General features: G+C 33.1%; 3 protein-coding genes across 3 annotated transcripts; 2 read left to right on the top strand and 1 right to left on the bottom strand.

Moving 5' to 3' along the window:
• Positions 1 to 1,278: 1,278 nt before the first annotated feature.
• Positions 1,279 to 5,878, top strand: LOC111001981 (CCR4-NOT transcription complex subunit 7). Its single transcript, XM_022272066.2, has 8 exons — positions 1,279 to 1,503; positions 1,609 to 1,719; positions 1,899 to 2,008; positions 2,272 to 2,385; positions 2,991 to 3,109; positions 3,482 to 3,639; positions 4,204 to 4,344; positions 4,946 to 5,878. The coding sequence occupies exons 2-8, from the start codon at positions 1,609 to 1,611 to the stop codon at positions 5,060 to 5,062; spliced, it is 870 nt and encodes a 289-aa protein (XP_022127758.1). The 5' UTR covers positions 1,279 to 1,503; the 3' UTR covers positions 5,063 to 5,878.
• A 748-nt stretch (positions 5,879 to 6,626) lies between these two features.
• Positions 6,627 to 9,338, bottom strand: LOC111001980. The gene is made up of 3 exons (XM_022272065.2): positions 7,498 to 9,338; positions 7,102 to 7,316; positions 6,627 to 6,917 (listed from the first exon to the last, which is right to left on the bottom strand). The coding sequence occupies exons 1-3, from the start codon at positions 9,134 to 9,136 to the stop codon at positions 6,828 to 6,830; spliced, it is 1,944 nt and encodes a 647-aa protein (XP_022127757.2). The 5' UTR covers positions 9,137 to 9,338; the 3' UTR covers positions 6,627 to 6,827.
• Positions 9,339 to 9,972: 634 nt separating this feature from the next.
• Positions 9,973 to 21,652, top strand: LOC111001979 (chromatin-remodeling complex ATPase chain Iswi). Its single transcript, XM_022272063.2, has 18 exons — positions 9,973 to 10,235; positions 10,340 to 10,554; positions 10,625 to 10,882; positions 11,154 to 11,277; positions 11,836 to 12,123; positions 12,600 to 12,813; positions 13,254 to 13,525; positions 14,221 to 14,448; positions 14,888 to 14,987; positions 15,691 to 15,836; positions 16,639 to 16,744; positions 17,239 to 17,384; positions 18,017 to 18,123; positions 18,660 to 18,793; positions 19,228 to 19,343; positions 19,535 to 19,755; positions 20,133 to 20,273; positions 21,107 to 21,652. Exons 1-18 carry the CDS (start codon positions 10,185 to 10,187, stop codon positions 21,303 to 21,305), a joined length of 3,066 nt encoding a protein of 1,021 aa, XP_022127755.1. The 5' UTR covers positions 9,973 to 10,184; the 3' UTR covers positions 21,306 to 21,652.
• The last annotated feature ends 3,558 nt before the right edge of the window (positions 21,653 to 25,210 follow it).

Here is a 25,210-nt window from a genome sequence, read left to right on the forward strand (position 1 = left end):
TAAATATTGGTCGTTGTATGTCCGGGCTGCGCGATCCAAAACTGAATTTTTTGCATAGTGCTGATGTTAGGAACATGAAACAAGCACTGTTAAGTCAAGTTAATACATACGTATAACGAATAAATTTATTCATTAAACCTTATTCTATTGTTGCATTATTTTACTGACGCTGATGCACCAGGTCATACTTTTGGGTATTGTCTGTCATTAATATATGATAGGGAATTCTAGCCTTATGTAACAAAATTTTTTTTAAATGTGCAATGAGGTTTTTTTTCTTTTTTTTTCTGGGACAGAGAGCTGGTGGCCCGCTATCACAATATCTCATGATCTATTTATAAGATTTGTGGACACAGATATTTTTTTATTTTGTGCTGACGTATTAATGTCATCGTGCAACTCATCCCAGACGTCATAGTTTCGAACCCCTTTATGCAAAAAATGCACTTTCTGTTTATTAGCATGAAACAGGCGTGCCTTAGAGCTAAGAAAGTGTCAGGCAGTAGTTGCCTATTCAAAACACAAATAAATAGACCTAAAAGGTTGTGGCAGGTATAAGCAGTGTTGGCCTAGTGGCTTCAGCGTGCGACTCTCATCCCTGAGGTTTAAGGTTCGTTCCCCAGCTGTGCACCAATATACATACTTTTTATTTAAGCATTCAACATTCGCTCGAACGGTGAAGGAAATCATGAGGAAACCGGATTGCCTTAAACTCAAAATCGAGGGCGTGCGTCATACACAGAAGGTTGGTCACCTACTTGCTTATTAGATTAAGAAATGATGATAAAACAGATACAGAAATCTGAGGCCCAGACCTCAAAGGGTTGTAGCACCATATGTTTGCTTTTACTTACTACTGCCTACTATCAAAACAGCGTAAGTATGAATAAATAACGCTGTAAAGTCCAGAGCGGGCAGCAAGAACCTCAGTCAATGGTTTATAATATATGTATGTTGTGTATAATGATTATAATGAGTATCTCTCTACCAAATTAAAAATGTTATATATATTTTACAATAAGGGTCTGGAGGTATTGGTTTATTACAAATAAAAAGCATTTGCGCATATTAGATTGGACATACGGAAGTCATGGCTTCGCGTTAAGTCCCGGGTTTGAATATTGCTTATTCTTCACGAACTGTCGAAAAGTTACTTAGTCAAATGATAAAGATTATTAAGATTATTATTATTAATCATCTGTGGTAAGCACTTTTTTTGACTGACTTATGACGTTAGTTGTAAGAACACATTTTTAATTATGTCAACGTGACATGTGTATCTGTGTAGTCTGTTTTAATGTTTTGGCTTCTTAGTATTAATTATTGTTTTCGCAACTTCTTTATTAAAATTAGAAGTGTTAAGTGTTTCTCAATAATACGCATTGCAAATTTTTTATAAATGTTCCATAGCCTTTACACAACACTCTTGTAATTCTTAAAAAACGTTGACGAAATCAAACATAAAAAGTCTCTATTCAGCAAGAAAAGGATAAGTTCTTGAAGGCTAGTTGTACTAATTAAATAACAATCTATTTAGCCTTCAATAGCTGAGGTTTAACTCACATGTTAGCACTTGCTAAAACACTTACTAATAAAAACTCATTTTAGATGCCTGCAGCTAGCTTTGGTTCACTTTCGCAACTACCAGGAGCGGAGAACTGTGGTATTAAAGATGTATGGAACCACAATTTACACGAGGAGTTTCAAATAATACGACAAGTAAGGTTATTCATAATATTTCACAAAATCCATACTAGGAAATGCATAATAGATGTTTGGATTAGATAGATAGCGAAATCAGTGTTATATATTGTACATCAAAACTAAACAAAGTTTATAATATAATTATGAACTTTTATGGAAAACAAAATATATTACAGTACAGATTACCCTTACAGATTGTTCAAAAATATCACTGGGTTGCTATGGACACAGAGTTTCCTGGGGTTGTGGCTAGACCTATTGGAGAATTTCGATCAACTGCAGATTACCAGTATCAGTTATTAAGGTAAAGGTTAATGCAAAGTAGACAAGTTTAGGAATAATTTACTACTACCTTGTTCATTACCTAGTATAATTTCAAAGAAATTTTCTTATCAGAACAGTGAAAAAGTTGTATGTAAATTAAATTTTGCCTTTACTAAATAATATTACTGCTATAAAATGGTTTTGAACTTAGTCTTAATTACCTTCAACTTACTACTAATAAGGACTAAAAATTTAAATAAATGAAAATTTTGTTCATGTCTCATACTTTTAAATTATTTTTAGATGTAATGTTGATTTGCTGAGAATTATCCAACTTGGCCTAACATTCATGGATGAAAATGGAAAAACTCCTCCTGGTTACACAACATGGCAATTTAATTTTAAGTTCAACTTACAGTAAGTACTTATTCAAATATTTTGGCATTACTTTGTATTTAATATGTGCATACCAACATTTTGGAAATAAATTATTTATATAAAAAAAGCAAAGCTTATGCTTTGTATAATCTATTGCTCTATTGGTAACCTAGTGTTGGTGCATAGCGCCTAAACATATTTATTAGTAATTGAGCACCAGATGTCATATCTACAAGGGGAACAAGGCGTCTATTAATTTCCATCCTTAATTCTTGATCCGATTACACATCTGTACAAGTAAACATAATTTTAAATTTATAATCCTTTTTTTTCGTATCATAAGTTATGCTTAACTATCCTTTTATCCTGCCTATACACCTACTTAGTTTAAAATGAAATTGACCTCTAAATAATGTACTAGAATCACTGTCATTACTTTGCCATAGGTATGTCAAATTGTAAAGCATGAATTTTTGTATTTATGTGCCGCTTTAAAAGTGTTAAATTTGTTAAAACTTATATACTTATCGCCACCTTCTCCAAAATAAAATCAGTCTTAATAACAGCATTCATACTTTACACTTTGATTAACACTGTAATAAAACTTAATATGTTTGAGTAATAGGGTAGTATATAATTTTCAGGGAGGACATGTATGCTCAAGATTCAATTGATTTGCTACAAAATTCAGGTCTTCAGTTTAGAAAACATGAAGAAGATGGAATTGAGCCATTAGAGTTTGCTGAACTACTTATGACATCAGGTAATCTAAGAATTTATGATGTTAACATTGTCATGTAAAAAAATTATATATATAGTTTAGTTAAAAAAATTTAACAATAACAGTTAATATAATTTGTTTGTGTACCTACATGTATTATTTTCTGTATGTTACCTTTAGAATTTGAGGAATGCAACAGATAAAAAAAATGCTTTTGTTTGATATTCAATTAGACTTTGAACAACAGGACTAACATGTTGGTAGTTATTTTTTAAAAATTAAACTTCAATAAAATATCATAATTCTCTTGGCAATAGAATAAAATAAATATTATTATTTTATACTTTGTTATTGAAGGCAAATTAAACAATTTTTTCTTGATTTACAATAAATATTTAAAATCTTTTTGGACAGGTCTTGTGCTAATGGATAACATCAAATGGCTCAGTTTTCATTCTGGATATGATTTTGGATATTTGCTGAAGTTACTCACAGATCAAAACCTGCCGCAGGATGAAAATGACTTTTTTGAAAGTCTAAGATTATATTTTCCAACTGTCTATGATGTCAAAGTAAGTATTATTATAAACCTTTATTATTTTTACCTTTATGTAGTTATATTTAGGAATGTCCTTCATTAAATTTAATTTTTCAATTGTTTTGTGTTATTGTGTTGTAAATAAAGAGTTATTATTATTATATTATTAATTCCTTTGTGGCTATTTATTTTATATATAAAGGCATATCGGTAAGAAGACAAAATTAATTTGTTAAATCTAAATTTACATTTATTTTCTATTAATAAAGGCATGATTTATGTCAATATAACTAGAATGAGTTGTATAATTATACAACTCGTTCTAGATATCGTTACTTAACTTGTCAGAATCAATCTCCAAATGGGAACAGACTTCTAATTTTCCAATAACTTACTTACTTTATTATATGAGGAAGTTTTCTATCGGGACAACTGTTTACAGGGAATCAAACCTCATAGTCCAACCTCAATCTTCAGAAAGAAGAATTAAAATCAAAATCCAATACTTTTTAAAATGATTCGCTCAGTCTTGTCAGTTACCCATAGGGGGTAATAGTAGAGAGCCTACATATTGAACACCTAAATAAATTATTTTCAGTACTTGATGAAACTGTGCAAAAATTTGAAAGGAGGTTTACAAGAAGTAGCTGATCAGCTGGAGTTACGAAGGGTTGGGCCGCAGCATCAGGCAGGATCCGACTCTCATTTAACTGGAATGGCTTTTTTCAAGATAAAGGAAGTAAGAATAATACTTTTTTTATAATTCTTTATACAATAAAAGCGTCAATCTCTCGTACCGGGACAGAAAACAGTTTCTACTGCGTACTAAGTCAAATAAAGGCATTAATCTTAAAGATATCTATCTATTTATATTTATTTATAGTTAATTTTTATTGTATATGATTTTTTTTTTAATTTTATTTAATTACAATAAGAAATCGCAGTTAATAAAATTGTTGTTTTAAACTGACCTGATAGCTAAAGATTATTATTTCTTTAATATTGATTATTTGGCCCAAAGTATTATTGATTGTTTAATGACGTACCGTTAGTTACTAACAAAGTTTTTGGGTCGGAAAAAACTGTAACAGGCTGCTAATGTAATACGAATACGAAACCGTGTGTTTGATTTTGATTGGACGGAACTATAATGACGTCTCATGGCGTCATTTTGTTCGATTCTGATTGGTCAACGTCATCTCTTTTTGCGTTGAAACCCGTCATAATACTTTATGTCAATTAAAATCAGTTTGACTTGCTGTCCCGCGTCTTTTGCTTTACATTCTCACTCATTGAGTTTTATTAACAATTTAATATGAATATAAATTTTATTGTTTTAGATATTCTTTGATGACAACATTGAGAGTTCCAGTGGTCATTTATATGGCTTAGGAGCGCCGTTTTCAGTAAATTCCAACAGCTTCCAAGATAACGGTGAGAACGGAAACTCCTCTTGATCCGGAGATTCCGTTATAACGAATGTAACACCGCAACCCAATGTGTTCCACCTTACAGAGTAAAAATGGTATGGGTATGCGTATTTGGTCTAACTCACTTGATTGCACTATATTAACTCACTTTTCAACATTGTTGAGGAGTCACGCAGTCGAGATTCAGAATAAGATTCAAAGTCAAGACTTACGACTTATTGACGCTGAACAATAAACGTATGAATAATTCCAATTCGTTTTTGACATACATCTAGCTTAATGATAAGTCTTGTTTGGTTTCAATTCAATTCAGTTTAGTTTATTGCGTTTAGATTTGCGAAAATTGTACATTTGAAATTCAATTTTTATACCTGCCATAGTCAAAGTTACTTAGCAGTGGTTATCACACCAAATTAATTTGTATGATTAGTGGATACGAATTAAAAAAAATGTCTATTGACTACCTGTCTAAGAATTTTTGACTACAGGCTCTGTGTATTAATCAAATTCATACGTCAACTGTCAGCTCTCAACAACAATGATTTAGCTCATTGCGCGGCGCAGTACGCTGAGTGAGTTAGCGCAAGAGTTACCCATATACAAGAAAAATCATGTATATAAATAAATTGACGGAAAACAAGAATAAAATAGTGTTATTATAACTTTGGTTTTAGCGCCCATGTAAGTTTCAGACATGCTTATATTTCACGTGTAAAGAATTTGTGTTAAGTAATAATTTTTATTAAGCTTTACATGCTGTATTTTATATTCATTGTATATTATTGAAAATATAAGTTGGATTATAATATGAATTTTAAAAGATCCATTAAAATGTGTAATAAGATTTCAAAATATCATAATTATAAAAATTAATATGTACAAAATATAAGATAAAGATTTGTTTTGTATAGTTTTTATTAACCACTCATATAAGGAAACATTAGGGAGTATTAAATAATAGACAAAAAAATTATGTTTTTTATAGTCTACTTAACTGTCACTTTTCACAGATAACAAAAAAGTAGACAAATTATCACATAAATAATATTTTATTTTAGTAACAAATTATTAACACATCTTATTTACATAAACAAGACATTGCAAGGTGAAAATTAGGAATTTTTGGTTGATTTTATAAGATAACTAGCGGATCCGACAGACGTTGTCCTGTCTACACGTCTTTAATTTCAAAATTTCAATTTTTAATAAGCCATTTTGATGAAAATTATTATTCAAATGTTATGACAATATCTAACGATACAGCACATGGTCACACACGATATAACACAATGATAACAAAACTTTTTTAAATTTCGGGACAGACTAAAATTAAAATTCGAATATTATTTAAAATTTGACACTGCGATGGTAGCGCCGTCTGTCGGATCCAATGTAAAACATTCCAAAATCAACAACAACTAATAAATTGAAAATTAATTAAAAAAACATTGTCCAGCGGACAAAATTGTGAATCTAAACCATTCCCAGATCCCCTTGAACACACACAAAAAATTTCGTCTAAATCGGTCCAGTCGTTTAGGAGGAGTTCAGTCACATACACACGCACACAAGAAATATATATATTAAGATGTAACTGTAGCAATGAATTGAGTGTCAACCCGTACAGACCCTACTCATCTTGCTGGCCTTTTAGGAATTGGTAGTCTAAGATTATCATCTGTATAAATACTTCAATAGGCAGGTGTTTCCACATAATGAAGGTGAAAATATCCTCAGTTGTGGAGCAGACATCAAGATTTAATTATTAACACTTCCAACTATTTGCTTGTTATTACCTAGATTTGGCTTCAGTAATTATATTATTTATGTATTCTTGTTTGTCCTCAAAAGTGTTAAGTTTTGTATAAACATTCCAGATCACCTGAAAAATAAATATGTATTTTAAAAAAAACACCTGAAGTATAGTGAACCACAAAAGAAAAAATGTGTTGTTTCTCCTTTAGAAACTCAGAAATATTGTTCATTCCATTTTATAAGTGGTTTTCAGCAATCAGTCAGTAAAACTTACATTTATAGATGTTTTATAAGAAAGATTTTATACTTACTGGTGCAGATTTGTATCCCATAGCTTTAAGCTCCCTAATTTTAGATAATAAATGACCACATGGCTCATCAGAGTTATGAAGCATTACATTTCGTCCAGCTATAACTAACACTATCCATGTATTGCTATCATTAGGAGCGGGATTAAGCTTGCCAAATTTAAAGATATCTTTTACTTCAACAGGATTGTCATTTTGAGAATCACAGATTATTATATCTGAAAAAAGAAAAAGTTCCATTAGAATTTGTCACACAATCTTAGCTCAGTCAGTTTGTTTAAGACGTAATTGTTATTTTTGGAATATAATTATATTATATTCCAAAAATAACATACATATACAATTACATAATTGATTAAAAAAATTATATGTGCTTTGTAGAAAACCAAATAGTAGTACCTCCTCGTTGGTGATGAGTAAGAATATGTTGTCCAGTAACATAATCTGGTCCCCCTCTAGTAGTTTCTACAACGTTTCTAAGATCTAAAAACATTTTTTCAGTAACATTATACTGTTTATGAAAATTTTTATCTGGAATATAATCAGTATATCTTTTAGCTAATGTTACAGCTTCTTTTTCTGTGAGAACTTCCAAACACTTTTCTTTGTGAAATATTTTAACTAAGTTATGTATAGTTAATATTTCTCGACCATATGCCAGGCAGTATTTTCCATAAGTGTTTTCTAGAAATTCTTTATTTAATACTTTTTCCATCAGGTCAATAGGATAATATCCCAATAGGCCCAGATATGCTACACAACATGCAAATGATCGACCATGAGTTTTTATTTCATTTTCTCGGTCTGATTTTCTTAATTCTTCAATAACTTTTTCTATAAAATTTTCCTTAGTATCAGGGATCATGTTAAGAGTTCCAAATGTTAGCACCAACCGTTCCATATCTTTTATACGTGTTTCAGACATGTTTGATAAAACAGTGTTAGCAATGTTAAAAAGACAGCCTTCATGTTTTGTTAGAGTACTGCTTGCAAGCAACGCTATGTGTACATTACACATAATTGAGAGACGTGGAACTTGAGACTGCAATATGTCAAGAAACATGGATATTTTATTATCAATAGGAAACTTTCGTGAAAGCCGAATAACCTTAAGCAAAGCAGCAAGTGTTACTTCATTAATAGTATTTACATTTTCACAAATTCTATCAATAATATTTGATACTAAAGACATGCTTCTAACTGGAACTTTACTCTTGAAGAAACCCATAGACACTATGGCTAACTCGTCTATGCTCATTTCATCAAAATGTTTCTCTACAGCAAGTTCCATACCATGCATATCATGAGGTGAAAACCTCATTGCAGCTATAAAGAAAAATGTTTGTACAAGTTGTGACTTATTTAATTTACTTGCTCTGTATGTTAATTTTTGAATGCCTTTATAACAAAAATCAGATGCTTTAGTTGCACTTAGCTTATAAAACAATGCACAGAAAGAGAGAATTTCATCATAAGACCAATCTTTAAATCTATTCATACAGGCATCATCTAATGCTGCCCATACTTCCACATAATTTCTGGTTCTTATTGATGCAGTCTCTGGAAATTCAGATAGAGTAAAAAAATGTGATTTTAATTCCTCATTTGTGCTTTTTTCAATATTATCTGTTAAAGAATCAATATAATTGTCAAATATTGCATTAGAGATACAGATATTATTTTTTGAGCAGTACAAGGCAATTAATGGAAATACTCTAAATATTTCTGAAGTAGACTCCTTAGACCAATCTTTATTTATCAAGATATGAAAATCATCATCTTGTGTTAACATAGTATTCAATGATAAAATGTTTTTAAGTTGGGTAGCATATCCACATTTTTCCATAATCTCATAAGCATATTTATTTTCTTTTTCCATGAACATTTTAACACAGTGATTGGAGCTTGTATTAAAGTTTTTCCTGTAAATGTTGGAAGTAAATGGCACGGGTTGATGCAGAGGGAATCTTATAAGTGTAGAATGCTTAGAGCACTTATGTAAGACATAATATTTTATTAAATTCCTGTAAAAGGCCATGCTAAAACTATGTTGAGCCTTATAATTTTAGAAGATCTTCTCAATTATGAATGCAATATGATATATTTACATTTATCAATTATTTATATATTAATATTAAGTACAATACATGATTTACTCTGGCAATGCAAATGTATACACAAAATTATAACCTAAACTGTAAACACTTCAACAGTTTACTCAGATCACGGCTAATAAATAAATTAAAAAAATAACTCTGATCACAGATAACCACAAAGTGAACTTAACAATGTCGGAAATCGAAATATCAAAATCAAATTATCAGAAATGTCATAAAATTGTAATGTTCAATTGTGTCAGTTTGTGTAGCCAAAAATATTATTATTGTCAGGAGACAGGAGTCTTCAGTCTTGCGCATAAATCATCGACCAACACTGCAATGAAAATTCAATGGATTGCGAGAACCCAAAAGCGTATATTATTATGTATTTTTGACATCAATAAATGATAGCTAATAATATACCACTACTCTCAAAAACTGCCTTCACAGGGGAAGGCAAGAACCTTTACTGATACTGCGTACTTCGCTCACTACAGTGAGCTTCCATCCTGCCCTTCAGGCGATTGCCTACCTCAAGCCAACGACGGCCCAAGCCGAGGCTCGAGTATCACAGGAGACGCCCGATTTGTTTTTAAAATAGAATCTCGCTGTTGGCGCTTTTCCCGCGGCTAGCGCAAGGGCGTCTATTATGATACCTTTTCTTAAAAAATATGATTAAACAATACCCAGTGCCATTGACGTTTGCCAAGCACCGCAGTTTGGCAAACGTCAAATGGTAAGTGGCAACTGGCAACTTCGCAGGCAAGCTGCAGAGCTCGATTCGCGGCTCATCGTCTGTCTACATTCAATTGTACTTGTCGTCTCTTGTTTTAGAATTAAAATAACGCAAATTCAGGTTTTTTTACACAAATTAATAAATACAAATTTTAAAGATATACAATTTTATCAAATAATACCTATGACTTAATTCAAGTCATAAGTAATTGATTATTTTATACTGGCTAGGGTTTGTTGAACGCTGTTTAAATGTCTCAAGCCGAGGAACCCATGGAAACTGCGGATGTTGGCGACAACTCTGTATGTATTGTAGTGTTTTCATGAATAGCCACTATTATGTTTTAGTAATACATTCTTCATAGACAACTTACTTCACCAATTACAATTTCTCTTTTAAATTGCAGAATGGCTCGTCTAGCGATACAACATCGTCTAGAGGCAAAGAGGGCGATTTCGAGAGTAAAATTGAAACGGATCGTTCAAAGAGATTTGATTTTTTACTGAAGCAGACCGAAATCTTTTCGCATTTTATGAGCAATACTAAAACTACTAGTAGCCCTCCTAAACCGAAAGCTGGCAGGCCCAAAAAGAACAAAGAAATTGAAGCAAGTCCAGGAGAGTAAGTATTTATGTTATATTTTAATTGTAGCTTGAAGTTAAAATTCTAATACAAAACTATTTTATTATAGCAACCGGCACCGTAAAACAGAACAAGAAGAAGATGAAGAGTTGCTTGCAGAAACAAATACTAAACAAAAAAGCATATTTAGATTTGAAGCATCGCCACCATACATTAAAAATGGTGAAATGAGAGATTATCAAGTAAGAGGTCTCAATTGGATGATATCATTGTATGAAAATGGTATTAATGGTATATTGGCTGATGAAATGGGTCTAGGAAAGACTTTGCAAACTATTTCCTTGCTTGGCTATATGAAGAATTTCAAGTGAGTTAGACATATTTTTATATATACTTGATTAAAACAGTTTATTTCATACATTTCAATACAGTTAAAGTTAAAAAACTTGTTTATATCTTTACTACTATCCTTATCATATAATTATAGATGCATTCAGAAGTTTGTGTTTCATAGCTACTGTATGAGATCTAATATCTCTTGTTTAACAAATTTTATTAAGTTTTGACACAAATATACACCAAAAAACAAGGTGAAACAAAGTTTTATCTAGTTAGTTATATATATACTTTGTTTTTAGGAATGCTGCAGGACCTCATATTGTCATTGTGCCAAAATCAACACTTACAAACTGGATGAACGAATTTAAAAAATGGTGTCCATCCTTAAAAGCTGTGTGCCTCATAGGTGATCAAGAAACAAGAGTAAGATATTTTTACAAAATTATTTTATAGAACATTACCTTAGTTATTATTTATTGTATTGGTTTCATTAGTTTATAAGTATATATTATTTAGTCTTTGTTAACAATAACAAACATATTGACTACAGTAAGCTGACCATTAATTTCAATAAAATTTGATAGATAATGTAATGAAACATTCCCATGATAACAAAAGTTGAGTAGAAACTTGTTTTTATTTACTATGTTTATAAATATAGTATAGTAATTTTTAATATAAATAATTGATTTATTTATAGTCTTCATTCATATCATTTGCAATATCTAATTTCGCATAGTTTTTATTGGAAAATTAAATTGCTGTGGCCTGCATAGTTATTAAAGTGACCACTTTAAAATATAATCTTTGATCTGTGTGGTTTATGTAATTGAATCGCAACCAAGGTATGCATATAGACCCAAAATCTATGACAAGTCGTACTTACTGTCTGATTAGGATCCTATTTAGCCACCATACTTTATTGTTCAAGACTAGTAATAAAAGAAAAACCATTTTCATCATCCTTTAACACTATTTCAGAATACCTTTATCAGAGAAACTCTGATGCCGGGAAACTGGGATGTATGCATAACATCATACGAGATGATAATAAGAGAAAAGTCAGTGTTTAAGAAATTCAACTGGAGGTATATGGTGATTGATGAAGCTCACAGAATTAAGAATGAAAAATCCAAGTTATCTGAACTATTGAGAGAATTCAAAAGTATGAACCGCCTGTTGTTAACTGGAACTCCGCTTCAGAATAATTTACATGAACTTTGGGCATTGCTCAACTTCCTCTTGCCTGATGTTTTTAACAGTTCTGATGTAAGTATTTCGTTTGCAGTATTTATTTTTTACATATATTAAAGTTAAGCCTTAGTAAAAATTAAAAAAATTACTTTTGGCGTCATTATTTTTTCTTAAAAAATTAGTCCATTATTTCTACTATAATCTAGTCAACACTAGCATAGCACATAATATTTTTCATATGTGTGCATAAGTGGGTGTGTGTGAGTGAATGTGTGGATGGGTGCGTGTGATTGAGTGTGTGGGTGGGTGCGTGCGTGCGTGTTATGAATGATTGTGTAGGTGTGAGTGTATGTGATGTGAGTAAATGAGTGAGTGTAATGTCTATGAATCAACTCCTAGGGCTCAGTAGCATCTCTCCCCTATTCTGCATACCGTGTTTAGCTCCGTCCATTACACTTTTTATACTGTGGACGTTGGGAAGATTTTAAGTACCTAATCTATTTAATTTATGTTACTTACTTACATATAATAACATTTTCGACTCTCTCCAGGATTTTGATGCATGGTTCAACACGAATGCGGCTCTTGGAGATAATCAACTTGTGTCTCGATTACACGCCGTCCTTAGACCATTCTTATTGAGACGTCTCAAAGCTGAAGTTGAAAAAAAGTTGAAGCCTAAGAAGGAAGTGAAAGTCTACGTTGGCTTGAGTAAGATGCAGAGGGAATGGTATACGAAGGTTCTGATGAAGGATATTGATGTCGGTTAGTATTATACCTCTGGTTGTGGAAAATCGACTCATTTGAATGAAAGAGTATACTTCTCCCTCAAAGGCTGATAATGCCACTATATGCGTGTCCATGGGCTGCGATATCTGGCCCTGGGCATACCTTAGGCTTGCTTGCCGCCCCACATTATTTTAAAAAAGTTGTTTAATAGTCAAAAATTGGTTTTCCCAGCAGTTTTTTTTTCTTAATAAAATAAATGAATCAGTGCAGCTAAAACCTTTTTAGGCCTGGGCCTCAGATTTCTGTATCTGTTTCATGATGTCAATCAGGCTTTGTGGCAAGCCGGTTTCCTCAAGATTTTTTCCTTCACTGTGTAAGCGAATGTTAAATGGAAAGAAAGTCCATTGGTTAACAGCCAGGGATCGAACCTACGATTTCAGGGATGTGATTTTATTAGCCTTGTGTTTTTCTTTCAGTAAACGGCGCGGGTAAAGTCGAAAAAATGCGTCTTCAGAACATTCTCATGCAACTTCGCAAATGCTGCAACCACCCATATTTATTCGACGGAGCCGAACCCGGACCGCCCTACACCACCGACGAGCACTTGGTGTATAATTGTGGGAAATTGGCCATTTTGGACAAGTTGCTCCCGAAACTGCAAGAACAGCAATCGAGGGTGCTGATATTCTCCCAGATGACGAGGATGCTGGATATCTTGGAGGACTACTGTCTTTGGAGACAGTTTAAGGTATTTTTTTGGCTTTTCCATCTGGTTCTATAGTTCCAGATTAGGTGAAGAACTTTTTCCAGATGTTTCTATATACCAATAGTCTGCCATTATTTTTTTGCTCTCTTTTACCGGTCGTTTAATTTATTACTGTTGTCAACGCCCAAATCCAATAACCTATCTCAATCCATTTTTGACCATCTGAGATAGAAATCTAAGTACAAATATTCATAAAAGTGTGCCAATAACCAATGGATGGATTGTAATTGCCAACTGTCGATACAAGCTATCCATGGTAGGTCGGATCTGTATATGTAGATATACTACTAGATATACCTTTGTATGAAAATGACAGTTCAACTGTGCCAATATCCTATCTTAAGATTTTAACTTACACAAGTTTTTAAAATATAAAAAAGTTATTTGATGTTTTAATCATTGTTGTTTATTTTAATATTATTCGTACGGTTTTATTTACTTTATTTGGATTTATTTTTATTATCAAATATGAGTGTAAAGAACGAAGATATGCATTCTATCCGTCGCCAAAAATGGATTGGCTTCGTAGGGTTTGGTTATTGGGATAGGAGACCGTTAGACTATCACGGTCTCAGATTGTTTTCAGTCTTCTGGATTAATTAATGGGTTCGGGCGTAAGACAGCATCGATTGTACTTTTAATACGGATCCAAAAATAAATATTTTTGAATATTCCAGTACTGCCGTTTGGACGGTCAAACGCCACACGAAGATAGGAACAGACAGATTGAGGAATACAATGCGGAGGGCAGTGATAAATTCGTGTTCATGTTATCCACTAGGGCTGGTGGTCTGGGGATCAACCTCACCTCCGCTGATGTGGTCATCATTTATGACTCCGACTGGAACCCACAAATGGACTTACAGGCTATGGACAGAGCCCACAGGATTGGGCAGATGAAACAGGTTGGTCACTAACGCATAGATCGTTTGTACCCCTCAAACGCTGAAGAAAATCATGGCAAGAAAATCCAGGTTGCAGATCCAGAAGATTGACAGGTCAATTCGGATAATTTATTCTAACACAAGTTGACATTAATAGATTATGCAATTGACACTGACTTAATCTCTGATTTTCCATTCTGTAGAATTCTAACATTCCACTAGTGTTGCTATTAAACGAAATCTCCACCAAGAAAGGGAAAAATTTGACCCATTTGAGGGCAATAAAAAATAAATGCTACGTATTTTTTAATATTTAATTACTCTAGTGACTTAAGAAAATATATAACAATATATCGAATTAACTTTAATTAATTTATTTTATTTTTTAGCTGGCATCACTGCCTACTAATTCCAGGTTTAGTAAACTTTATAAAATAAAATGTTATATACCCATTTCTAGGTACGTGTGTTCCGTCTGATAACAGACAACACCGTAGAAGAGAAGATCGTAGAGCGAGCGGAGGTCAAATTGAGACTGGACAAATTGGTGATTCAATCAGGTATTTAAGGTTATAGAGAAGAGACAATAGCGGTCTTACTCCTTTTAAAAATCTATGAGATTTTGACATACTTAAGTCTCTCAATCAAATATTTAAAAAAATAACTTTCTTTGCTAACAGCAACTTGACAGCACATTGTCCTCTAGCTGTCAAATGCCACCATTAGGTGATATCTATAGAGGCTAAAGGTAACCTATAATTTGAATGTGATTTTATATTTTTAATATAAAATTTTTTTAACTACATAACAGGTAACTATGTAGAGTTTGTTTTCTGGTCTACAAATACTAAAAAACCTACATATAATATAAAAAAAATGCGAAAAATAATTAGTTCATCAAACTACATAAAAATCCTACATTTTTGATATTTTACAATAAAAGAAAAAAAATTTTTTTTGTTTTCAGCAAAAAATAATTAATTGGCCACATTTTTGGTAATTTGCATAAGCAAAAAATTCCCCACTTTTTGGTAATTTATAACAAGAAAAAAAAGAATTATCTACTTTTTGGTAATTTATAACAATAAAAAAAAGAAAAACCCACTTTTTGGTAATTTATAACAATAAAAATGGAAATACCCACATTTTTGGCAATTAACAAAAAAATACTTAAACCACATTTTTGGTTAAATAAAATGAAATTTTGTGTTTGTTAACCAATTCGTGGAGGATTATTATTTTACAACATTTTACCATTAACAGGTCGCCTTATGGACACGAAAAGCCACCTTAACAAAGATGAGATGCTGAATATGATCAGACATGGAGCCAATCACGTCTTTTCATCCAAGGACTCGGAGATCACCGATGATGACATTGACTCGATACTCGCTAAGGGAGAGACTAAGGTAAAGCTTCTAAGTGTTGGATGATAATATTAAAATGCTATAAACGTCATTTTACAAAAGCACTTAAATTATAAGACAAAATGGAGGTTTAACAATTGTATAGGATTTTCTTTTTCGTGCCGTTTTTTGTACACTAAACTTCAAACCAGTTTAGGAGGGATTACAAGTGTACGTAAATTTTTAACGCACGAAAAAATAATCAAGTTTTTAAAATCATTACTTTCATACTTAATATTGCCATGATTTGAAGTAGACTCAAGATTTCCACAATTTGAACCTCACAATTACAATTTTGTTTTTTCGTTAGTTTATTTTCTAATAATCAACTAATCGTTATTAAAAAAAATTGAATTCATACGATATTTCTTTTCCATTTTGCAAGAAAAGAACATATTTTTCTAACGTTTAATCTTAAAAATTATTTTTAATGTTTTCTGCATAAAAATGTGTATGGAGCGAACAAACCAAAATCGATTGATTATATCAGAATACAAAATATATACAATATATAATATTTTTCTTGGAAAAGGCCTCCTCTGTCCTCCATTTTCTTTATTATACACCAATCTCGTCTAGGGCTTAGTCTTTCCCGCCATTTCCATGTTTGCATCCTTTAAAATTGCCTACTTCTGCTTCTTTTATGGCCTCTTGTTTCCCATAGTGTTACAACTTTGCTCAATTTATCTGCTTCTCTTCTAGTTTGTTCAGTCAATTCCATTTTAGTTGGTTTATTTTGTATTTAACGTCAGAAAATTGATTTAGTTTAGATTAAAACTATATAATTTCATTATTTAAATTTCAGACTGAAGAGTTGAAACAGAAGTTGGAGAGTTTGGGCGAGTCGTCGCTTCGGGCGTTTTCGATGGACACGCCCGGAGCCACCACAGACTCTGTGTACCAATTTGAAGGTTTGACGATTCATTATTTCTGCATGCATATTAATTTCGCTCCATGAAGTCCACTCTGTCAAAACCACGAATAGGAGGGTAGTTACAAAAATAAAAGGCCCCAATATTAATTTCGCTCCATTGAGTCAACTCGGGCAAACCACAAACGGGAGGGTAGTTACAAAAATAAAAGGTCCCAATAATAATTTCCTCTGTCAAAAACACGAATGGGAGGGTAGCTACAAAAATAAAAGGCCCAAGTGTCTGACTATGAGTCGCACACTATCTTTTTTAGTTCTAGGCCTCAGATTTCTGTTTCATGATCATCTGTCAATCAAATATTTATCATCAGCCCATTCCTGACACACTCTGTCGACTTTTTTGGTGTCGTGTTCTTCTTCACGATGATTTCCTTCACCGTTTGAGTGTTATGCGCACGTATACCATTGATGCACGGCCGGGGATCGAACCTACGACCTCAGGAATGTGTGAGTCTTACAATAAACATATTCCAGGCGAGGACTACAGGGAGAAGCAGAAGATAGCTCCAATCGGAAACTGGATTGAACCACCGAAGCGGGAGCGTAAAGCCAATTATGCGGTTGACGCGTATTTCCGAGAGGCCCTTCGCGTCTCTGAGCCCAAAGCCCCAAAGGTCCAGGTATGGATGAATTAAATTGTAAAATATTTCTTTTATAGAACAGGGGGCAAACGGGCAGGAGGCTCACCTGATGTGAAGTGATACCGCCGCTCATGCTAGAGGGCTCGCGAGTGCGTTGCCGGCCTTTTAAGATTTTGTACGCTCTTTTCTTGAATTTAGTTTTGTTTGTATTCATTTTGCTAATTGGTTCCCAGTTTCTTGTAGCTGGAAATTGTTTTTATTGGACCCTTATAAATAGATTTATTTTATTTACACTTCGGTACCATAATATACATATTTAAAAAAAGTAAGTAGGTTACATATGACAACGGGCGGCCATATCACTAACAATCGATTTCTTCAGGCAACCCTAATATGAAACAATAAAAAAAGAAACTCAATTTAACATGTAACTATAACTTAAATGAAATAAAATCATATATAAAACTAATTTGAAAACTAACTTATTTATTGAATCCCATCATTCAATCTGATATTGAAACAAATGAGTAACTTCTTTTTTTTTATATAGTTTGTACATTAGCCAGCGTCAAGTATAGAACTAATAGCCCACATCCCGAACGCTATACGTCCCTGAAATACGCCACTTTTTGAGCAACTGTATAAAAAAAGATATTTTAAAATGGTTTCAGGCCCCGCGACCTCCCAAACAGCCGATCGTTCAAGACTTCCAGTTCTTCCCGCCTCGTCTTTTCGAACTCTTGGATCAGGAAATCTATCATTACAGGAAGACTTTGGGGTGAGATTATCAAAGATTAGCAAATTGTTGTGTTCGCGCCTTTTTCCACAGACAAATAATTATAAATTATTTTTTTTACATTAATAAATCAATCTTAACAAATTCAACATGAAATAAATCATAATTGATAAAAACTAAACTTTATTGATTAATTTACGTTTCTCGAGTTTTCAATTTATTCAGTGACAACTGGGAGGTAGTTGCAAAAACGAATACAATTTCCATCTAAGGAGTTTATTTTCTGGAGTCTGGTCGTACGCTTAGATTAGCTCTTTCGAGTATTATACTGATGAAAGTTATTTGTTTTAAATGTTTATATATTTTTTTGAAATATACATATAACAAGTCTTGGAGAATATATTGACCAGATAGTGTCATAATATTCAATATAATTACCTGTTTAAATCAAATTAATTGCAGTTTTTCCTAAATTATTTTGGTGAGAAGAATTGTTTCTCTGTAAACGAACTATTAGGTCCAAATTAAATATAAATCAAATTTGTTGTTTCTTTATAATAAATAAATAATAATTTCAGTTACAAAGTGCCAAGGAACCCCGAGTTGGGCCCGGATGCTGCGAAAATACAAAGAGAAGAACAGAGAAAGATAGATGAGGCTGAAGCTCTCGCCGAGGATGAGGTCCAGGAGAAGGAACAACTTTTGACTCAAGGTAGGGAAGAAAGAATATATATATTTTTTTAATTAACTTTAAATACTTAATACTGCGTCGATATGCCAAAAACTGCTTAACCGATTTTGATTAAATTTTTAAATTAATTTCCTTTTTTAGATAAACGTGGGTCAGGCCTAAGGGGATTGACTTAAGCACGTTGATTTATAAAGAGTTCCTACTTAAACTAAGTCTGGTAATACATTTTGTCGGGGTTCTGCCTCGGGCGATTGTTGATGGCGTCGTGGGGTTTTAGTGGGTTTAGTGGGGTTTTAGTATTCACAGTAGCGAGTCCCAAATAACCCTTCACCTCCAGGCAACCATGCCGCGGGAGCGCATTTCCCACGAAAAAATAAACTCCCCGCCCCCCGCGATCCCCTCAACCAAATGTCCTCGTATTGAACCCTTTTGTAGATTGTTATAATTTTTTTCAGGATTTACCAACTGGACGAAACGAGATTTCAACCAATTCATCAAAGCCAATGAGAAGTATGGGAGGGATGACATCGAGAATATCGCTAAGGACGTGGAGGGGAAGACGCCGGAAGAGGTATTTGGGTCACAGCTGTAATTTTTTCCAGGAACCTACGGGATGCCAAAAGGGACGTTATCGCAGCCCATAGCCACTGATTTTTAAGATTTTTTAATATTTTCTCAACAAAAGAACACGGAAAAAATTTTTGTTTCATCCACCTATGTCAATATTAAATTTTAGCTAAGTACTGTAATAATTTTTTATAGGTAATGGAATATTCAGCGGTGTTCTGGGAAAGGTGCCACGAGCTCCAAGATATAGATAGGATCATGGGGCAGATCGAGAGGGGCGAGGCCAAGATTCAACGGAGGGCCTCCATCAAGAAGGCCTTAGACGCCAAAATGGCGCGGTACAGGGCGCCCTTCCATCAGCTGAGGATCTCTTATGGCACTAATAAGGGCAAGAATTATGTCGAAGAAGAGGATAGGTATATAATATTCATTTATAAACAAATATTATAGTTTCCGATAGCATTTTTATTAATCTTAAAGAATAGTGAATGAGTGAGTGTGTGAGTGCATGAGTGAGTGTGTGGGTGCATAAGAGTGAATAAGTGTGTGGGTACGTGTGAGTGTATGAATGAGTGTGGGTGCATCTGAGTGAATGAGTGAGTTTGTGGGTGCATACGAGTAATATCTGAGGGAGTGGGTGCTGGGTGCCGGGTGGTGGGTTGTTTAAATTCAACTATTAATAAAATTGAGAAAAATTTAATTTTCTAGGTTTATCGAAATTAGATTCGATAATGCATAATAAGAAAAAATAAACGCGTAAATATATTTTTTTCTTGACGATTCATTTCCACAGATTCCTAGTGTGCATGCTCCACAAGCTGGGCTTCGATAAAGAGAACGTGTACGAAGAGCTGCGAGCTTCCGTGCACGCGGCTTCGCAGTTCCGCTTCGACTGGTTCCTTAAGTCCCGGACTGCTGTTGAACTTCAACGACGGTGAGCCAAACGAAATTTGAATTTCGAACTGGATCTTTTTAAATATCGAATGCCAGCGACCCGTTCCGGTTTCGCACAGATTTTTTTTAAATTTTGCCATAGAGTATTGCTTGGCTTCCTTTGTGTTCGGGACTACAAAATCATAACAAAATAAATGACATCAGTGGATAATTTTTATAGACATTTCATTTAGGTTTAGAATATTCATCCTTAATATAGAATTCAAATATTGAAATAATTTTTAAAATCGGCCCAGTACTTTTTGAGCCAATTCTTTACAACTTACTTATACATAAATCTTTTCTCTTTACAATATTAAGTATAGATTATAACAAAAATATATCGAGTCGTAATTTAAATTGAAACATTGTTCGAAATTTGAATTAAACAATCTTTAAAAAGATTTTAATATCAAATTGAATTCAAATTTCGAACAAATTCGTTCAATACAGAATACATCGAATTTTTTTCTAAAATTTGACATTACTGATCTTATCAATGTATTACGAAATAAGTCAATTGTAAGAAGTATGTAATAAAGTTTCCGCTATTATTATTTATGGCCTTGAGGCGGCGATTTTGTTACTCTTCCAATTTAATATTTATATATTAGGTGGAATCGAAATTGAGTAAAATTATATATCTGCTTCTGGTATGAAACAATAATTAATTCATTCAAATATTTTATGGTTTCTACAGATTCAAACTGTATTGAAAACAATAAATTCCGCGACGTAGTTTTTAAAGTTATCACAATCTAATGTTATACATGTGTCGTTGACTTTTGTAGGCCTTTTCATGCTCTTCAATTTTTCAACATTAATAATTTTCAGATGCAATACTCTCATTACTCTGATTGAACGCGAAAATCAAGAGTTGGAAGAAAAAGAACGCGCTGAAAAGAAAAAGAAAAGTGGTAACGTGAACCCGAACACTCCAGGCAACAACGCCGGTAAAAGTGCCAACGCGGGTAAAAGGAAGGCCGACAACACACCCGACACCGCGCAGAAGAACAAGAAAAAGAAAAAATGAGGTCCGGTGAAAATGCTTTGTAGAAAAATGAGCATTTTTCAAAGAAAACATTAACAGTGAAAGTGTTTTTTATAAACTCCGTGTTCCGCAAATTGCTAATGCGCTGGAACTTTGTCACAATTTATACAATCTCGATTTTTTTAATAAATGTAATAATAAAAATGTTTTTTGCAAATAACACGGCATTTAATTTTTTAAATATTTCGAGTGCATTACTAATCTGCGTCTATAATTTTCGTAGTTTTAAAATGAGTATTCCAGTTTAGTATTAGATTTCTCATGATTGAATCAGGTATGTATGTTAATTATGTACTATTTTTAATGTACCCAATAAACTGTGTTTTATATGCCGACTTTTATTTTACCTACTCCAATTTTAGATGATTATTTAACAATTTTATAATTAAGTTGATCAGCATTTTGCTTGACATTTAAAGATTTTTCAAAACCCTCATAAGCCGCAACATGGAGTGTCAGTCCAAAATGGCTCTGCCAGCAGTGAACCCACAACTGACTAAGCGACTTCTAAGCTTAAACAGAACCGATCTCAAAACAATTATAGGGACAATTACGGGCCATTGTCTCCTTAATAAACATCTATTTGTCCTAGGCGCGACAGACATCATATGCAGAGGCAACAGTCGGTGCCGGTTTTAGCACTACCAGCGGCATGGGCGAAATTTATACAGCGCCCCCTAACTGCAATTTAAACCCATATGAACAAAGAAAAAAGATATAATGAAATTTTTTATACAATTTATGAAAAAAAAACTAATAAAATTTGACTATTCTAGCCTTTCTGTCGGCGACCTCTTTTCTTATTTTATCAAAATCGAGGTTTTCAGCAATTTCATTCTCAAAGTTGCCAAGTTTGTCAATCGGGATTGCGATATTGTCGATTGCAGATAGGTTTTTATCATCTTAAGTTTAGAAAAACTCCTCTCCCCACTATCATTTGGATAGAGTTCTTGCGGTGCCCCTTTATATCCGGCGCCCTGGGCGGTTGCCCCCCGCGCCCCACCGTAACGCCGCTACTGGCAACAGTCTCTCAACAGATTCTGGTGACTGATTCATCTGCAGAGGAATCAGTCACCCACGTAGTCCTGGGTTGCGAAGCTGTGGCTAAACAACGAACGGAAATCCTCAAAACAGTGAGGTCGCTCCGTGAATCCTGTGAAGTACCCAAGAGACTTCTGTGCTTCTGGAAGGAGCTAGGCTGGCTAAATTAGGACTGAACCAAATTTAAGTCTAGTTGCGGAAAATGAGTCCACCTACCTAATACCTAAGAAAGCCGCAACATGTGTTCATGGGCGCAAAAATGTATTATAATGATTTGTGTGATTCTAATGAAATAAATAATTAATAAAATAATCATGGTTGTTGTGTGTTTGTGCCTTGAATAGTGGTAAACTATTCAAGGGAAACGGTAGGAGAATTTATGTGAAAGGTAGATAGATTGTGTGAAACGTTGGTACTTTTTACACAACGCTCTCTGTTAGAATTGTATCAAATTATAAACAAATAATTTGCAATAAAATAAAATTGCGACATAATTAAAGATCTAAGCTATCCTATCCTATCTCTTAAGTTGGACTAGACTGCTCACGGTGTGCCAATTTAGTTTAAAATCGGTTATGTAGTTTAGGAGTCCATCGCGGACAAACATCGTCACAGGAGATTTTATATAGATTATGTATTACGAATATCGCTTGTACATTAAAGTTATAGTTAAGAGTAAATGTTGTATGAATTCATTAATTAAGCTTTAATAACAATAATTAATATCTTTGCACCAACTATAATCAGTTAAACATTAAAAACAAGATAAAATAATACAAAGGAACAACAATGAATAATAAATGGAAGTAATTTAACTAATAACACACAAATATATCATTTATTGACTGTTATAAAGCCATCGTTAACAACAAAGACAAATAAAAACACATTTAATATCACAAAACTGGAAATGACGGCTAAACGCAATATACAACGTTAAGCAAGAAATTAATTATTTTCCTAGAGAATGTGAACGTAAAATTAACAAAAACAAAAAAAGGGGAATATAGCATGTATGTACAGGATACATGAAAACATAAAATCAAATTACTATTGTGTAAGAGATGTTTCGTCCCCGTTGAGCTAAAATTTATTAAGTCCAAAAAACAACTTTAGCAAATCATGAAATATTTTTATGATTCAGGTTCATTTTGAGGGAAATTAAATTATGTTAGCTATCTTAAGTTTCAATTGAGTAGGCAGGTAGGTATTTTAGTGGGTAGGTTATCATTAGAGTACGTAGGTCTATTGCACCGTACGGCAACCCCATTGTGGGGTTGCATATTAAATTGATTTCCCAACAAAAAAAAAAGGTAACATAGAACTAACTGGTTTATATACAAAATGTGGATATTAAAAAAGCTTCAGATTAAAAGGCATTTTGTTTTATAATAAATAGTGTGAAATTAAACTACTTAAAAAAAATCAAAACGTTTTGCGAAACTACGAGTAAAATTTTAATATTATTATTCTCCTAACTCATATTGTATCTTCTGTGGCGTCCGGCAAGAAAGTCGATCAATTTCGTCTTTACTCGTCGGTAAAAAATAATATCACAAATGGAGCTCTCTTGGAATTATCCCTTAATTGGCACACAAATTTATGAGCACTTTATTCTTTGCATCTGAAACTGACAGTGGCGGACAGGGATGCTTGAGGTATCTCATAGTTCTTTAGACCTTCTAATAGTTCTTCTGACCTTGCCGTCTTTTCCTTCTTGTTAAGATATATTGTTAGTTATATTGTTAGTTATGAGATTTAGGAATATAAGTTTAATTTTTTAATGTTTTTATGTAGAATAGTTGGTGTGGGAGTTATTTTGGAATTCTATCGTATTAGTAGTTTAAAAAATAAATAAGAGTGTAGTGTAAGTCTGAACTTCTAATATAGTAAATTTAAGATAAGATCCATTAGGTACCATATCGAAACTTGACTAGACCTAGCCTAGCCTTTTTCATTTTCAACTTTCTCACATCTACAATTTCCGAGTAATACAACTCTTTGACAACATAAGTTGAATGCTGAATCCCTGTTTCTTCGAGCGGACACGCTCACAGTAGTTAGGGTAGTTATACAAAGTAAAATAAGTATTCAGGAGTTGCGGAATTCAGTCTAATAACAAGAGTAGGTACAACGTCCTGTAGTATATCCTAAGGTAATAGTTTAAAATATTTAATAGTTTTAGATTACGGCCATTTCAAAGAAATTGAGGGTCAGGAAACTGAGGAAAACAAGAAACAAAATCAACGTTAATTTATCATATATGCCATTTATTATTAAATTGTAAGTAACTACTAAAATTAACTTAAGATATAGCGTGTATACGAAAGTTTACCTTGATTCTGCAGGGTATTGTACTAGACACATCCAATATTGTGTACATTTAATAACCTAGTAATAGTAGGGGACCGAATCAAACAACTAAAATGGGCCGGGCATTTGATAAGAAGCAATACGGAAAAATGGACCAAAGAAGTTATGGAATGGTGCCCTAGACATAAAACGAGAAGTAAAATCAAAAATGATAATCCGATATGAAATGTCGAAGTTATGTGAAAGAAACACTTTTTTCGGTTTTCTTTCGTTCTCGATATCTCTCGAACGAATCAACCGATTTTGATCAGTTTGGTGGCGATCGACGTCGTTTTTCAAGCTTAAAGGTGGATTAGTTTTTGAAGTTGATGGATAAAGCCGTTTAAAAGTTATTAAAAAAACACTTTGAAAAAATCAAATTGTTATTTTTTTTAGATTTTTCAAAATTTATCGGTCCGAATCGGTTCAAATTCACATGAAATCTAATTTTGAGGGAAACGCGGAGAAGGAAATGTAGGCATCATGCAGCTACA

Source organism: Pieris rapae, chromosome 22 (assembly GCF_905147795.1).
Source record: "Pieris rapae chromosome 22, ilPieRapa1.1, whole genome shotgun sequence".
Classification (NCBI taxonomy): Eukaryota; Metazoa; Arthropoda; class Insecta; order Lepidoptera; family Pieridae; genus Pieris; species Pieris rapae.